We start from the raw sequence: 16,518 nt of genomic DNA on the forward strand, positions 1-16,518 counted from the left end.
GTCCGCTCGGAGGACGGCACGCTGTTCCTGGACGTAAAGTGCGGCTCGCTGCTGCAGCAGCGCGTCACGCGGCTGCAGGCGGAGCAGGCGCACGAGGTGGCGCGCCTCGTCCGCCAGTACATCGCGCTGCAGCGGGACCAGCGACACGACACAGGTACCTACATGTACTGATATATATATTATATAGTGAGGGGAGATAGAGGCTTAGTCGCAAATAGAATAGATTATAATCTTCACTATGTACCATAGAATGACATCAGTGAAATTAGTAAGTAATAATTTAGTAGTAAGTAGTAATATTTTTTTACCCTTCCCCTGTATGTTACAGGGGAACGGTAAAAAATTATACCTGATCGAGCTCTTATTGTGATTTAAAAACAACAAAATTATAGAAAAGTGTATTTAATTCCACGGTTACGTGACGCCCAGAACAAAGAATCGTGGCAGGATTTGGGGGAGACCTAGCTGTGGAACACAGTGGACTAGATAAAAAAACAACTATAGCTTATGACACATTGGACCTTGAATTATGTGAAAAAAGCATGTGGGCAAATTATAATCCTTGGCAAAGCTAGCGTGTATATATAACATTCAAATAGGTTTATAATGTTTTACCGCACCTTAATAAAAATATTACACGCCTGTTCTGCTTCGCGTTGTTTGCGAAAAATATATAAAAACTTACCTTTTTTCTTACCTAGATGAAAACAGGTGCAGATTCATAAAAATTAACACAACTTGTATATGAATCCTTCATAACGATATGATTTTTGTTTCAGCTTTCAACAATTGAAAAGCGAATCAAACGGAATCAAAGTTACACAGACTGGATGAGTGTGCAGTGTATTATATAATGTAACGTTATACGCGCATGTGCATGTTCACGTACTTACCTCAACGCATCGTATCCGTCCGACACAGATCTGAACCTAGTATTAAGACGCAACCGATTGAAATGATAATAGGATTTTAGGGCACAAAATGTTACGCGCCCCGCGCTTTAGTCGTACGTACTTCTATTTTCATTTTAGTCATCGCTCGTTTGTTAAGTATTTATATAAGAGCATTATTTTAAGGAACAAGTAATCTCATATACATTCCAATACTTTTAACCAAAAAGTATGAATTTATATTACGTTATTTACCTATAGATAATTTAAATTGTATACATTTCGAACACAATGCAATTATTTCAAGTACACTCGATTAATTTAGATTTTATCATGTGAGTAAGATACGGATGTAAGGCGTGGGCCATTTGTGTTTCCCACCAAAACAGAACAAGATTTGAAGCGTCCACAACTATTGCTGCGACCGTTCTAACCGACGAACATTTTTAAATTGAGAAATGATGTATAAAAATATTGTATGCAGTAAATAACCAGTCACCCAAGCTAAAACAACCAAATAAATATTGTATTTGTATATCTGAATTCGTAAAGCGAACCGATTATGTTCTACGGACATTTAAATATAGAACACATTGCTCAAACTTGACAACTCGGCCAAAAAGGTCAGACAAATAAAAATTAGGATGTGAATGTTGGCACCACGTAAGGGGTGGCCGTTATAGCTTATTCGCGCCGCACCTCCACACTTTATTGCCACATAAGTTCGCACCTTGCCACCAACGTGCGTAAAGTTGTCAAGATTATCATAGTGTATGGTACATATTATAATTATGTAATTAGTTTCGTACGTAGATAGTTCAATTTGGTGTCCATGGAATTCGTATTATGTTCTTAATAGTATCGTTATTTCCACAGACAAAACTTGATATTATCTACCTACATAAAACAGGTTAAATTCTTCTTTATGATTTGTTCTTACGTGCCTTATATTTTCTCAAACTCTAACAAAAGGTGCTATTTTACCTTAAATGTAATGTACTAATATAAATTGAATATAATGTTTGTAGTATGAAATCTTTATGAAATTATCCAAAGACCGCGAGGTCGGAGTCATGTTTAATGTATTTACTATATATTTCGTTATAATGTAAAATATTTAATGAATCTGATGTATGAGAATATATTGTAGATAATAAATAAAAGTTATATTTTCGATATTATGTCTTTCTTTAAACCTGTTTTACTTCACCCTTTTGAAGTACATAATGATCGCAGAAGTGTGCGTAACATTGGTGAGACATTTCCTTTTAAAACGACTCCCGCAGTAAGAATTTTAATCCTTGCTGCTAATTTTCCAGAATGAACGTCAGACCGCCCCAGCTTATAACTTATTAAACATCAAATACTCCGAGTAGCAAAGTATTCTTTTATAACATCATGATGGTTCATAGGCGAGTAATTTGTATTTCTACATAATTGCTCCTTTGAAACAAACATATGTTTAACACAAAACTTAAAAAAAACTGACTAGCTACATATCGCGATTTGGTCAAAAAACCTAGTTTAATGGCTTCGAAGAAAAAATAAGTAATTCATTAATTACAGTCCGAAAAGCAGAGCCGGATCTACAAGTTACTAGACGAAGATATTATCGTCATTAGTTACTTATGATTAATTTACAGCATTTTATTAAGTCTATGACTAAGATATGTTCGTATTACTTGCATAGACTCGTCGCTAAGATGCTTTTGGAAGAAGTGCAGAAAATTTACGGCTTTTGAAGCAAGAAATCCATTGAGTTCTTGTCCCATGCAGTTTTCAAGCAACTCATTACGCTAAGCGAATGCTCTTTTGATTTTTTGCGTACTATCCGCAAGTAAACAAAACTGAACAAACTTGCCATCTTTGCAAATAACAGTAGGTAGTTGAGCCTTCCCTGGACTCGTACCGAGTAGATAAGTGCTATGGACAACTACTTACTAAAATCAAATCGTTTATTGGAACCTATCAGGTAGGTAAAAATACATAGAAACAATGATGGACGTTGTCGAGCACAGCAAACTTAATTGGAGAGACAAAGAGCACTATTAATTCTCCTTATTCTCCATTTATGTACTTGATATCTCCATTAAACTACCTCTTTTAATAAATACCATGTGGCAATCTATTTATATTCCACAAATTACATTAACCTAAATATCATTGGTTAGCTTGTTGGAGTCAATTGGGAGGTTAATTTACGGTAAATGTAGGTGACCGACCTCACAGCCCTCTATTGCTATCGCACTTTATTGTCATTACCTATGGATATTTAGTTGGGACCAATGTTGCAACTTTAATTTGGCTGGTAAAAAAACATGGGCCTATGACCATGGGCCATGTTAATCTCCTCTGCAACATTCCATCATCCGAAACACACAGCAGCTATGAATTCTAGAAAAACTTTTTAACAGCTGTACCCAGACTGCGCAGCTCGGCGATTTAGGGTGCACGAAGCCTAAAGTCAAAAATACAACCAACAAAGCGAAGAAGACTATAGACAAGAGTCTGAGAACCTACAATACAAGTGGTAGACAATAAACTTCCTAATTCTCAGCAGTTACTAGTACATAAACAGTAGATAATTCTTCATCCACCACTCGGGGTCACATGTAAACTAGCAGCCTTGACGTCGCGTCGCATACAAAGGACACTTTTTACCGGCGACGGCGACGCGTGGGAACTGCCGCGCAACCTTCCTCATTTGTCGAGATGCTACTGCTTCTAAAGAAAGCTAGTGGTAACTAGTTGCATAAACAATCGAAACACGTCATGTACGACAATACTCGGCTGGTACGGCCGAAGGCAATACACAGATTTTAGCTCGTAGGTTATGTATCTTGGACAAAAGGAAGTTGAATTAACTGAAGAAGATAGATACTGAATAGAGATACCGGAGTAACTAATTATCTTGTATTTGTTGAATCTATTTAAGAGCTAAACGAGATGTAGGCTCTAGGCCAAATTATAGGAAAAGCATCTTACTAGGATCACCCAAAGGAAGTTGATAGACAATCTCGATCGTCATCACTCTACCCTGACCCCTGTTGAGGACAGGCATCTAATATTCCTTTGGACTATTAGATAACCTATCTCTACTTAAGTAGTCTGCTACGAGTAACTTGATACGCGCTTGTGCAATACTGGAACTACGGAAATATGTTGTGTCGAAAGGTGCAGCACCGATTTACGAAGTTTTGTATGTAATGCAATCCGTGCTCTGGTTTCAAATGTCGACTACACATCTCAGGTGTTGGACAAACGACTCTACGTGCTTTGCATGATACGAAAATGTAAGGATACACCGCTAACTTCCCGACTCTAGCCTGTAGTGTTTTTTACGATGATCAAAGTAATTAATATGAGAATCGAATTCTAGCCCGAACCGGGATCCGACCTGAAAGTCGTTAAACCAGTGAGGTAGTCAAAATCGGTCAACTCAATCTAAATAGATACCTACATAAGCAGTTAACAACGATAAAACTCTGGTCACCTTGTTCATCTCATGGAAATAGTACAATAATCCCATTGGATCTTGGAACTTGCCCTCTAAAACATAATCACCAGCCACTAAATAATGAGGTAGCAAGAAGTATTTAATAAACTTATTGACGACCTATTCCAAGGTTGCACTCGTGAGAAATAACCATTGTCGTTATATTATAAAGTGTATCCGTAATAATATTTAATTTGCATTTTATGATTGGACGTGAAGTAACGTGAATCATTCGGCTTCAACTGGAGACATAAACAAAAACAAATTATTATTATAATTATTGTTTGCTACAACGCTGGTCTCAAGGCGGGAAAATTTGTTGACGTCATGCTATACATTTTTCTCATGAAGACATTGACTCTAAATTTGTGAATTTAGAAGATAAATAGCTAAGGTAAAGTAGAGCCTAGAGGCTGTAATAATTTGGCATTAAGTGCAGAAAAAATTACGATTAATCTTTTTTATTTAAATACCAGTTGCTTCCTAGTTTTACACTATTTCTGACATGGATATAAACACTTAAATACTTAATAGATACAATCGGACAATGAACTGCTAATGAGACCAACACAATCTACTAAGTCTACAGACTAACTACTTCTACGTGACTTTTTAAATGGTCGTTAAACTAAATAATTATGTTTGGTAACTTTCAAAAAGGCAATGTTATGCTCAATTTTGTAAGAACTTGTACAACTTTTATACATAATAGTGCAGTAGGTATAGGCTACCATGTAAATAACATAGGCTTTAGTCAGGAACATTGTAAAATTTATAAGTTTGACGTGTCTGTCTGTGGCATCGTAGCTCCCGAATAGATTGAACGATGATGTGCGTATGTTCTTAGACATATTTGATGAAAATCTGACGACTATTGTCGAACATATTTACCCTCGTGTTTTTTTTTAATTTAATATTTGCTTTCTTACTTTTGACCATACTTTACTGCCCTCAGTAACTTGATATTTTATTATAATGCCAATGAAACCAAAATAAAACTACTTGCACCGAAATGACCCATTTTCCATTATATAGCCTGCAACGGACGAACGGATGTGCGAACTGATAAGCAAGTTGCATTATGGATAAAGAAATTGTAAACATAACTGTTTCTGAAGTATTTATCGATTTATTTTAACACAAAGTATGGTGTCATAGAAACTAATAACTAAACGTACTAGTACCTTAATACGACATAACACTATAGAATATACTTCTTTATTATCTTATAATTATAATAATATATACCTAACAGCCTATATACGTCCCACTGCTAGACCCCATAAAGGTACATGTATAATAATAATAATTGAGAAAAAGTAGCATCATATTTTTGCTGACGCTTAAGACAAATATAATGAAAAGATACTAATATCGACTTCCCAATTTTAAATCTTTGTTCACCAAAACCTGGCTTTTCCAAGAACCACACCTCTTTTTTAGGAACAAAGCAAACCTTTTAAACAATTAGACACGTTCACCTCATGTTCAAGAGCAAAATGTACTTTTATAGTAATTTGTTAAACCATAGCGCGATAGATGGCATTGACGTCGAATTAGATCGCGCTATGGTTTCGTTACATGAGTTGACATATGTATTTTGAAGCATTTTCAATAAATGACTCTCTCGCAGACCAAACAGTGTTGTTTTAATTTATCAGTGCAGTTCTTCAGCTCGGTGCTTAACACCTCACCGTAGTTCCGAATCCCACTTAGTCTCGCCCTCCGCTGATCTTGACATTCGCTAACTTTACTAATTCATTGCTACATCTAGTACTCAATGAACCGTGTATTCGTAAGGTCCCTCCTATTAACACGCTGCCTGAAAGACAACCACTCATTTAGCGCAAGTGATGCGTTGCGAAACAAATGCGTTGAATGACACCGCCATAACTGCTTAATTACAAGGTCCTCGCAAAAAAATAACAATTGGATGTTATTGAATGAATCTGGTCAAATACTTGTAAATTGTATTAACTTTTATTTCAAATTTAATTGTAGACGAAGACCACCATTTATTTATTTTATTTAATTATCTTTTTAAATTTATACTGTCTTAAACCAATGTAGGTTTAAAGATCAAACGCCACTTAACAGTATTTTTATGTAATACTCGAGCTGGTTCCGTTAAAAATGTCGCCGAAAAGTTTTATAGCACTATTTTTTTTGTGACGAGAGCATGAAAATGTATAAAGGTTGTTGCGTATACATAAATATGCATGTAGATATCTGCATCAGCATACAAACAGCACAAGCGCGTACATGTTTACTAAATAATGTGTACAATCGCCAACAGCTGCCGACGAATGCATATCTCGACCTAAATGGGGTCTGATAACGTCGGCGATGTACTTACAACACTTTTAACAGGTAAGAACAACATTCAGAGCAATTAGCTGCCAAAAAAACGGAAATATTACCATGTGTGTGCGTATGATCGATGGCAGCAGAAATTAAATTCTTAGAAGCTACAGTAATTACAACCAAAAATTAAAGACAGTTTTTTTTTTAATACCAGCGTCTTAAAAAACCCGAACCTATTTGGAAAATTACGTTGACAATTATAAATTGTGTTTTATTATATTTTTATTATGATTCAATTGTTTCCATTCCTGTGGTAATTAGGAGAAGTGGTCATTACCGCGTATTGTTAATGTATGCAGTCTAGTCTAAGTATGTGTTTTATGTATGTGTCACATCATTATTTTAAAATTAACTCTAATCTCCCACTTATGTTGGAGCAACGAACTTCCTACAAGTCAATAGGCTCCACGAATTACTGCTTTACCTTGGTATGTCATTAATTCTTTTGTTTTCAAACAACTTAGCAATTTGGATGTGAGAAAACGCAGCTTGTGAATAATTGAATTAAGGATTCATTAAAATACATGTTGTTCTTTATAAAGACGAATATAATGCAAAAAGTTTATTAGTATTCTTATCTAATTAAATAATTAATTATTATAATAAATGTCTTACACTATACACCCGCACTGAAGGTGGTTTAAGTTCGTCAGTCATTGTTCATCGAGGCTATATATACAGGATGTGACAACGGATTAGTTCCGCTGTCCACGGCATGTACTTTATCACGATTCGTTGTTATTAACACGACTATTTGGTAGGGCTGTGCCTGGGCGTCCTGAGGTCCCGCTTGTCCGGCCAGCGGCCCGCCGTGTACTGCACGTAGCCGGGGTCGGTGGGTGTGCCGGAGGCCCGGCCTTCCGCGTCTGTCGTGTCTTTCTCCTCGATAGGCTCCATGGGGAACAAGGCTGGCGTGTCCGCCCTCCTCGACCTTGTCGACCCTCGTAAATAATCTTCGAGTTGTTGCAAAGTCGGTGACGGTACTGTCTTCGCCTTTGTTGGTGATTTTGACCGCTTCTGTTCATAACTCGGTGACATTTCATCGTACAGACCCTTCAACCGTCCTGTCTTCACTTTCGCGAATACAGGAGTTTGAGGTTCTGGTAAGTAGTCCTCTCTCACGGAAAGTTTCCCGGCAAAGTTGTCAAGATAATCTCTGAGGTACTTTTCATTGAATTTCGCAAGTTCTTGTTCATAATGGAACCGGTCAGGTATTGAGAGTGGATCGGATAAGCGGACATAATTTCCGCCTTCCATTCCGTTTCGTATGGATCCAAATTTAGATTTCTGTAGTTCGTCTTTTTCAAGGGTGTCGTCAAAATTCGGGTAACTGGTCTTAGACTGTTCGAAAAGTGTCATTTCTTCTTTCTTTGTGTCCTTATCTATTTCATTCTTCTCTAAGTCTAGGTCCTTTGGTCTTTCAGGCGGCACGTGGCCATTCGCTTTACCATTGGCTGCATTGGGTTTGCCGTTGGCGACACCATTCGCTCCATTTGTATTGGTCATATGTCCATTGACATTTGGCGATGAGATTATAGACACCTTCTTGTCAGCTTTTGGCGAAGACACACCTGTATCTGTTTGAGTGTTTTGCGTGGTTGAATATATTCTGGGGCCCATCAGGTCTATGAGGAATAAGGCGGCGACGATTAGAGACAAGGAGCCGAGGACCGACGCGTTCACTATCAACGACTTCGGCACTGAGTCCAGGGACGCAAGCTCCAGGCCACCTGAGGAATACGAAAAATATTATTCTTTGGAATTTGGTAAACAACCTTGTAGGATTATCTAGATGTCTGCGGTTCTACAGCTGAGTTACTCACATTCGGAAAAAAGATTGTCAAACGAAATCTCGGCTGCGAGTAAACAGCTAATTATAATAGTTGCAGTAATCGTTATAGGTACTTAGTTACGTAGTTATTATGATGAAATCTCTAAAGATACGATATTCAATATCGATTTAACGAATCGGGCATAAATGAAAGCTACGAACTCGTTTAACTAGCGATAATTGGTTATTTTGCAACAGAGCTTCATTAAATTTGATGTTCACATAAGAGAAACATAGTAACTTTAAATAATGGACTCTTATAAAATTGTTGTTTTTTTAAGGCTTTCATGTATATTTTTTTATTTATTTTTCATTTTAGCTCTTATTACATAATTACTCTCCCAGAGGAATCTACATATAGATATCATTTCAGTCGCATTCTACTGCATATTTTATAATCAGAAATTATGCTAAGTTAATTCGATATCTCTGCTCTAACCGGCATAAGAAATGCATGCGAATGACCAATTTTCCAGTATTCAAATGTACCATTTTAATAATAGGTTATCTTGTGATAATTTCCATAAGTATTACTCACCTAGTATCAGGAAGAACAGCATTCCGAAGCCGAGAAAGTATCCCTCTAGTATCCGCCGTCCCTTCGGTATCTCTTGGAAGACCCGAGCCACTATTAGCCCAAACGTTATGATGACGTAACCTGGCGACAAACAGAACATCACATCATGTATGTATGGTGCAAATGGTGAGATAGGATAGCAGTGAGTTAAAAAGGTTGCCTCAGGTTCTTGAAAATCAATTTTATTTGTAGTTTTGTTCCGGATGGGAGATCATCTAATGCGTGCACTTCCGCATCCCGCTTTTGGATGAGCAGAAGAGAGTGTCAGAATTTAACTGACTAAAATCTACTGATCCACACATAAAGCAAAGGGAGCAATCTTTCTCCCTTTGTGTACCGGGGCCCGCGGCAACCCTCGCCTCTGCTGAAATCTAGTATGCGATAAATAAGTTTTGACATGCGGGTTTTTTGTGAACCATCATCATTGGCCTAGCCTTTTCCCAACTATGTTGGGGTCGGCTACCGATGTCGGGTTTTTTGTGAAACCTACGAACTATTTATTTAATACTACGTCAAGCCGATTAAATTATAAGAGTTACTAAAAAATATTGTCATTAGGCGACTAGTTACATTGATTAAACAATGAGCTTACTCGCATTCGTTTTATTAATTTATTTTAATAACATAACGTTTTCTTTAATAACATAACGTCTTCAATTTCTCAGAAGCTTATCAACCGATACGAAGGCCTGGTCGTAGGCAGAGCTTACCTCTACATAAAAGTACCAATATCTTTATACTTTATACATCATAAAATCGACGTAAAACGCATAAAAGTACAGCTTTACACTATATTATCTACCTGCAGTGATATTGTGGTTTCATAATGATGGACAGTTACCTGAGCTTTTTATAAAGTTACATTGAACTGGCTAATCTATTGCGGTCCACACGTTTATAAGAATATTTTTATCAACTAAACGCTCTATAACGTCTACTCAATTGATGTGTGCATTTATATTTTCCATACCTGCTTATAATGAACTCTACTCGTAATTAAATAACTGTTAAATTATAGTGTCATGAGAATTGTGAGAATAGTGTGCTGTTTAAATTAGGATAGGAAGAAATTTACAGTATTTTGGGTGTAAGAACTTCGTTCATACTTTATAGTACAATTTTAGCAATTATATCAGAATAAACTATTGAATGCCAGGTATTTACTATTTACACTTGCCTAGGAAAACAGTAGGTGCCTATATTAAATTGAACCTGCCATCCTGACTAGATAATAATGATAATAAACATTTACTCAAGCCGTTTTCCTCCATTGTGTTTTGTACGTCTTACTCACCTGTTGACCTATTAATCCAACAATTTGTAAGTACCTACATGGTGACCATGAGTAATCGTTAGTTTATCAATATCTAAACTTATCCACGACAGATAGGGGAAACGCAATATTGTATTGCAACATTGATATTGAAAGTATAATAGGCTCATTTTTTCAGGCCATAAGGGAAATTTGAATACGAGTAATTTTTAAATGCGAAAGTAAATAATGTAATATGTTAAAAAGGATCACAGATTTGTTAAATTATATTAAAAATAGTGTTTATAAACTATATTTATTTAATCATAATTTATATTAGAACTAAACTTCTGCTATAATGGATAAATTAGCAAAGACCTCAATATATAATTCGTGTAACAGAATACGATGACAACCGCAAGGTTAAGCCAGTGGTCTCGATCACAATAATTATGTCAGCAAAGTACTATCATAATATGTAATTAACACGCTATAGTCACATAATCTTCCCGAGACAGATTTACAAACGCCATAACGTACGTACCCAAGTCGACCTCGTCCAAACGCGAACGCATGCGTGTTGCGTAATATACCGCCGAGCCCAAGCAAGGTGTGAACTTAAAGGTGGCCGGACACGAAACGCTACCAGCTATGTACTAAGATAAGGTAATATTTTGCATGTACTTGAAACTGCGCGGCGTTTTAAAAATAAATAAATAAATAAATAAATAAATAAATCAGGTAATAAAATGACGTGTCGCAGGTTCGATCCCCGCGTAGTACAAGCATTTGTGTGATCCACTAATGCTTGTTCTGAGTCTGGATGTATTTGTGCACGTAAAATCTTCATTTCTATGTGTCTATCAATGGTTAAACTTTTCCAATTAAGCTTTAGCAGAGCCATCCTCTTCGATGCTCTTGTAGAGTTCGACAGATAAAATTGATTTGCAACATTTCAAACTTGGCTTGTATCGTCAGCACTGGCTGACACACTAGCTATGGATTTTGTCGAATATCTTAACAGTACTAATTTGACCTAAGAGCACTAACAGAGATCATTGATACTAAACTGAAGTACTAAGTAGAATATTAACATCAAGTATTCAATAAAACATCAACTCTACTGCAATGTTGCAATCATCATAAAGATTGAATTAACGTAAATGCAAAGGTATATTTTTTTGCAAGAAGTTTTATATTGACACACTTAATGTTTTTTTATATGCCTGTGTTCAAAAATGTCAAACGACTGATATAATATTAAAAGTGCGTCTTTTTAATGATCATCGCTTCTTTAACATCTAAAAGTTAATAAAAAAAGGTTTTAGTAGAGATATATTAATGCTGACGTAAATAAATAAAAAATACTTAGCTCATGTTAATCTATTAAACTGCTACAATCGCAAAATTGAATATAAATCAGCTGAAGGTACATAATCTTTAGACGGTAATAAATACGAAGTACATAGGTACCTGAGGAACAAGTTCAATAATAAATAGATATTACGTAAGTAACACAACATATCTTGTATATTAATGTTGTTTACTGCTCGGCACAAATGATATCACACACAAAGGCGGCACGACCGACTTCGTAAGGTATTTGTTAGTGTGATGGATTGACTGCACTTCATAAATTACTTTATAAAGAGCATGTCTTCTTGTTTGTGGTACAATGTTTAGGTTTTGTAATCACATTGACATCGCATAATAATCCTAGCTTAGATTACACGAGTATGTAGGATACAACATGCTTTTTATGTAATCATGTTGTTTATGATGCCGAGATGTAAAGTAGAGCCTGATAAAGGATCCTGGGTAAAATTCTTGTTTCCTAACTGAACTTGCAAACAATGCTGTATAAAAATCTTTGTGAAAAAGCTTACTTAGGTTCGTTCGAATTGAGAAATCTCCTTTTGTTTATGTGACCTAAATACCTTGTTGATATAAGTTTGATGCCTTTCCTACCATTCTCCGCCCCAGCCTTTAGTTATAGCGTATTTTTATGAGTTTGTCGTTAACAGGGTTGGTATGAACTTAGTGCAAATGGTGTTAGAAATAAACAACGCATGTTACTGGCCGCAGGTCGACCTAGTTTGTCTCGATCAAACAACATAAGCAGTTCTAATAAGACCTAAATTTTCAAATTCGCAAGAGAATTTGTGATGACACCTATTTATACAATATAGTATATTGTAATAATATAGGTTAAAATTTCAAACCCGTATACAGAAAATTCCTGCATCCAAATAGAAAATTGGTAACAAAGTTGTCTTGGAAGTAGATTTTGTCAATAGTGTTAGTAATAAGGTACATGCATAAGCGGTGGTATATGTCAGCGCAAAACTTGCGCCACTACACCTTCAATCAACAAAGGTAGGTCACCGACCTGACCTTCTACATGTATGAGATGTAAGTGTAACAAATATCTCGGTACTGGAGCCACGTACCTCCGTATATAGCGTCTGCGAAGGCTCCGCCGACGGAGTCCCACGTGACCGATGTGAGGAGTGACCACTCCCGCGACAGCTTCTGCAGCAGCAGCGCCAGCCGGGCCTCGTCATCTTGTGACACGCGCTTCACGACTAGGCAGGCGACGCACATCAACTGTGGGATAACATTCTATTAGAAATATACAGAGTTTTTAAACATCCACAGCATTGTAATAGGAAAATTTTAGTTGCTTTTAATGCGGAATCTAGGTCAACTCTACTCCAAAGGACTGTTATAATTAAAAAATGAACTGCTACGTTTACTAAAATATAAATTATTACCTTCTGCTTCGGAATAGCAAACTTTATCAATATCAATTCATCGGCCCATCGCCATCAAGGACTATAGTACGATCTTACGGATCGTAATGGCTTGACTGCATAAATGCATGCTTAACTAAGCAAATCGCGACTATTTATTACATGGTAACTTTTAACGAAAAGTAGCTTCAATTTAATGTTTTGTACTAACTCCTTAGCATAAAAATAATAAACAATTGCATTTGCAAAAACTTAGGCCTTGTAAACGACACACGTATAGGACATCCCAAAAGGAAATATCGCTATTGTCCTAGCAACAATAGGCGGCTGTCGAGCACCAGCGTCAGTCCTTCGTCGCGCGATTGTCGCGTGTGACGTCACTGTCCACCGTGGGACCGACATTGGAGAAGCGCGTGCGCAGTTCGGCGCGAGCGCAACTCTTAATTATTGTAACAACACGTAAATTTGTGTGTACTGAATACGGAAAGACAATACCTACTATTTATATAATTTAAGTAATGAGTGTATTTTTTTTTAAACGCGTTAAGAAGCTTACCATTTTTTTTAACTTGGGGAGTATTAAGTCTCTGTGTGCTGCATGCTAATATTTTTAGCCATTATATATTGAAATTTCCGGCGTAGTCTAATTTGGGGCGCCTAAACAAATTGACATTGAGCAGTAATTTAACATTTTCTATAGTCTTGTACTGCATACAAACAGCGACATCGAATTTAAGCTAGTGCTAATATATAAACATAGTAATTTGAATTCTTTTTGGCATCTATTATAAGTACAATGAGAGGTGTGTTACCAAAGGGCATTACTAAATAGGGGCGAAATGACTATACAAGGTTCAGAAATATTACACAAGCTTAAAGCATAATGTGAAATACTAAAACTTGATCGTAAATATAATAATATAAAAATGGTAAAAGTTGAAGTATTTCAATTCTATTTAAGTAGGGTCAAGCTTAACGACTTAGGTATACCAAGAATCACTAAGTAAACGTCGAATAGTTGTTTTCATCTAAAACTAAGATTTCCCACATTACAATAAACTATGAAATGTTATCTTTTAATTAGCAACAAGTTATGAAATCACAGAGCTTCACAATCCTACTCGCAGTCAAATACAAAAACTTGATATGATTACTTCTTTGTTTATTACATATCTTTCAGTAACATAAATAACATAGCAAGTGATCAAGCGCATGTAGTGTAAAAAATGCCACTGCACAATGAGACAATTCTTAACGAACAACCACCATTTCTTGAGTTAGGTATACCAGAACCACAAAAAAATTGAGTTGGTAAAGGCATTCTTTGGCAGTTAGCATTAAGGCAGTGAGTCAACGGTTAAGTATTTATCAAGTTGTATAATAATAATTAGACATTGAACCTGCCGTACTGCAGTAGACGTAGGTAATCACTATAATTACAAGCAGAAACTAGATTTTATGGTTGTGCTAGATTTACAACCAATATTTACTGTACTTTAGCGGGAAGAAAACCCCCGTTGCCGCGAGTCCTAGTAGCTCATAATAATGCCTTTACTAGTTATATATTGACAATTAATGTGCAATGTGTAAACATGCCTGTCTGTCCATCTGCATTCATCTGATCAAAATGTTTATACCATACTGAACAGGATATTTGGATTAACGCCAGTTAACGTTTAGGGCTTCGTAAGACTAATCAAGAAATAAACAAACTAGTGCCCGATATAAATAAGGTATAGCCTAGGCAAAATAAAAGCGGGAGCGAAATCAAAAAAAATAATCAAATCAAAATAAATCTAGTTGGTCAAAACGAAAATAAAAAATGAATGAATTTTTCAAAAAATACATGATTATATAATAAAAAGTTAAAAGCCAATTTTATACCATGTTTAGATGTAACATAGGTGAAAAAATATTACTGTAAGGATTTAAGTATTCATACAATGTATATTAAACAATGAACTTTTCTTTATGGAGTTAAAAATATAAATGAGACAAAAAGAGGTACAGGTCAGATGGACTTCCATAAACATATTGAGCAGGTGTAATAAAGGTGCATATTTGACATACAACAGTATGTAATTAATGAACAAGTATTTTAGTAAACAAATTAGAGTGTTTATACTATTTATATTGCTTGCTACCTATTGTCTGTGAAAACTATACATAATACCTGTTAAACTACGAACTAAGGCGTGATATATTCTTTCGGATAACTTTGGTCGGTCGCCTGTCCCTTATGCAACCACTTACACAGAATTTTCTCTTGACCGACTAAGCATGTTTGACTATCTACCTGTTGTCAAACAGTTTGGCTACGATAAGGATAGCTGCGTAACATATGCATTATGTTGAAAGTCAAATATTTATCACTAAGGTATGCAGGTTAAACCTTCGTTTCGAACCAGTGTTTTATGAGATAATAGTATACTTGCCTTAGGCTTAGTTGGCATGAATATCAATTTGAGCGGAAAAACGTGTAAAAATGGTACGTACAACGTTTTGGTTAAATAAAATTAGATGACCACCAAAATCAGGTCCACCCAATTTTATCAAAATGGGTTGAAGCTGTTTAGCCTCAATTAATTCACTGCTTAACTTTTCAGTATTCTTTTGTAGTAAATACTAAATTAATTTCATAAAATAAATACCACTATCAAATTATATTTATTTTTCTTTTGTTGGATCTTGATGGTTATTAGAATAACAGTATTAAAAGTAATAGTAAACAAAATTATAACAACATTTTGTTACGCCGTAAAAAGCTGCCTAGGATATTCTTTAAGAAATTACCTACCTAAATTATTATCTGTTCTATGAACACATACATGACCAGCTAATCTAATAAATACTATTACCAAATCGAAAACGTTTGCATCACCAAACTTGTGTTGCAATACATAAAGCTACTCACAAACTCGACTATCTTCAAGCCGACCCACTTGTCACAGATCGCCATCGCCGCTCGCCAGCTGCCAGCTGGTTGCTGCTCGCTAGGTACACCAGACACTCACGTCCCACTACTCGCGGCTACGAGTTACACCGTGTGACATAACACACTCATAGTTTACAAGCAGAGACATCCGCGCGACGCGACCGCCGTGTTTTGTTTGAGGCAAACTACCATTTTCACGGTGCGTTTGTGCGACATTGAAGAAAAACTTGAAGCGCCTCGGTGTGGGCGAGCAGCGGTCGTGTCGCGCAAGGCTCGACTGCAACACTCAAAGCTTATCTCGTTAGTAAGTGGATGCGAGCGTATCAATCAACTCCGGCCTCCTTATGCTGTGAGCATTTATAAAGCGTGCGGGGTGAGAACACAAATTGCGAGCAGTATGGAAAAATGAAATCAAGCTAC

General features: G+C 36.3%; 2 protein-coding genes across 2 annotated transcripts in view; one reads left to right on the forward strand and one right to left on the reverse strand.

Annotated features, from left to right (window-relative positions):
• The window catches only part of LOC113494732 (unconventional myosin-XV), an 83,949-nt gene extending 81,883 nt beyond the window's left edge, over positions 1-2,066 (forward strand). The window contains exons 31-32 of the mRNA XM_026873173.1: positions 1-154; positions 780-2,066. Of these exons, the coding sequence (XP_026728974.1) occupies positions 1-154; positions 780-793 (168 nt within the window). The 3' untranslated portion in view covers positions 794-2,066. The remainder of the gene's footprint in view (positions 155-779) is intronic.
• Positions 2,067-6,430: 4,364 nt separating this feature from the next.
• LOC113494986 lies at positions 6,431-16,468 on the reverse strand. Its single transcript, XM_026873540.1, has 4 exons — positions 16,078-16,468; positions 12,861-13,017; positions 9,120-9,239; positions 6,431-8,480 (listed from the first exon to the last, which is right to left on the reverse strand). Exons 1-4 carry the CDS (start codon positions 16,120-16,122, stop codon positions 7,501-7,503), a joined length of 1,302 nt encoding a protein of 433 aa, XP_026729341.1. The 5' UTR covers positions 16,123-16,468; the 3' UTR covers positions 6,431-7,500.
• Between the last annotated feature and the right edge of the window lie 50 nt (positions 16,469-16,518).

The sequence above is a fragment of the Trichoplusia ni genome, chromosome 6 (genome assembly GCF_003590095.1).
Source record: "Trichoplusia ni isolate ovarian cell line Hi5 chromosome 6, tn1, whole genome shotgun sequence".
In the NCBI taxonomy this organism is placed as follows: domain Eukaryota; kingdom Metazoa; phylum Arthropoda; class Insecta; order Lepidoptera; family Noctuidae; genus Trichoplusia; species Trichoplusia ni.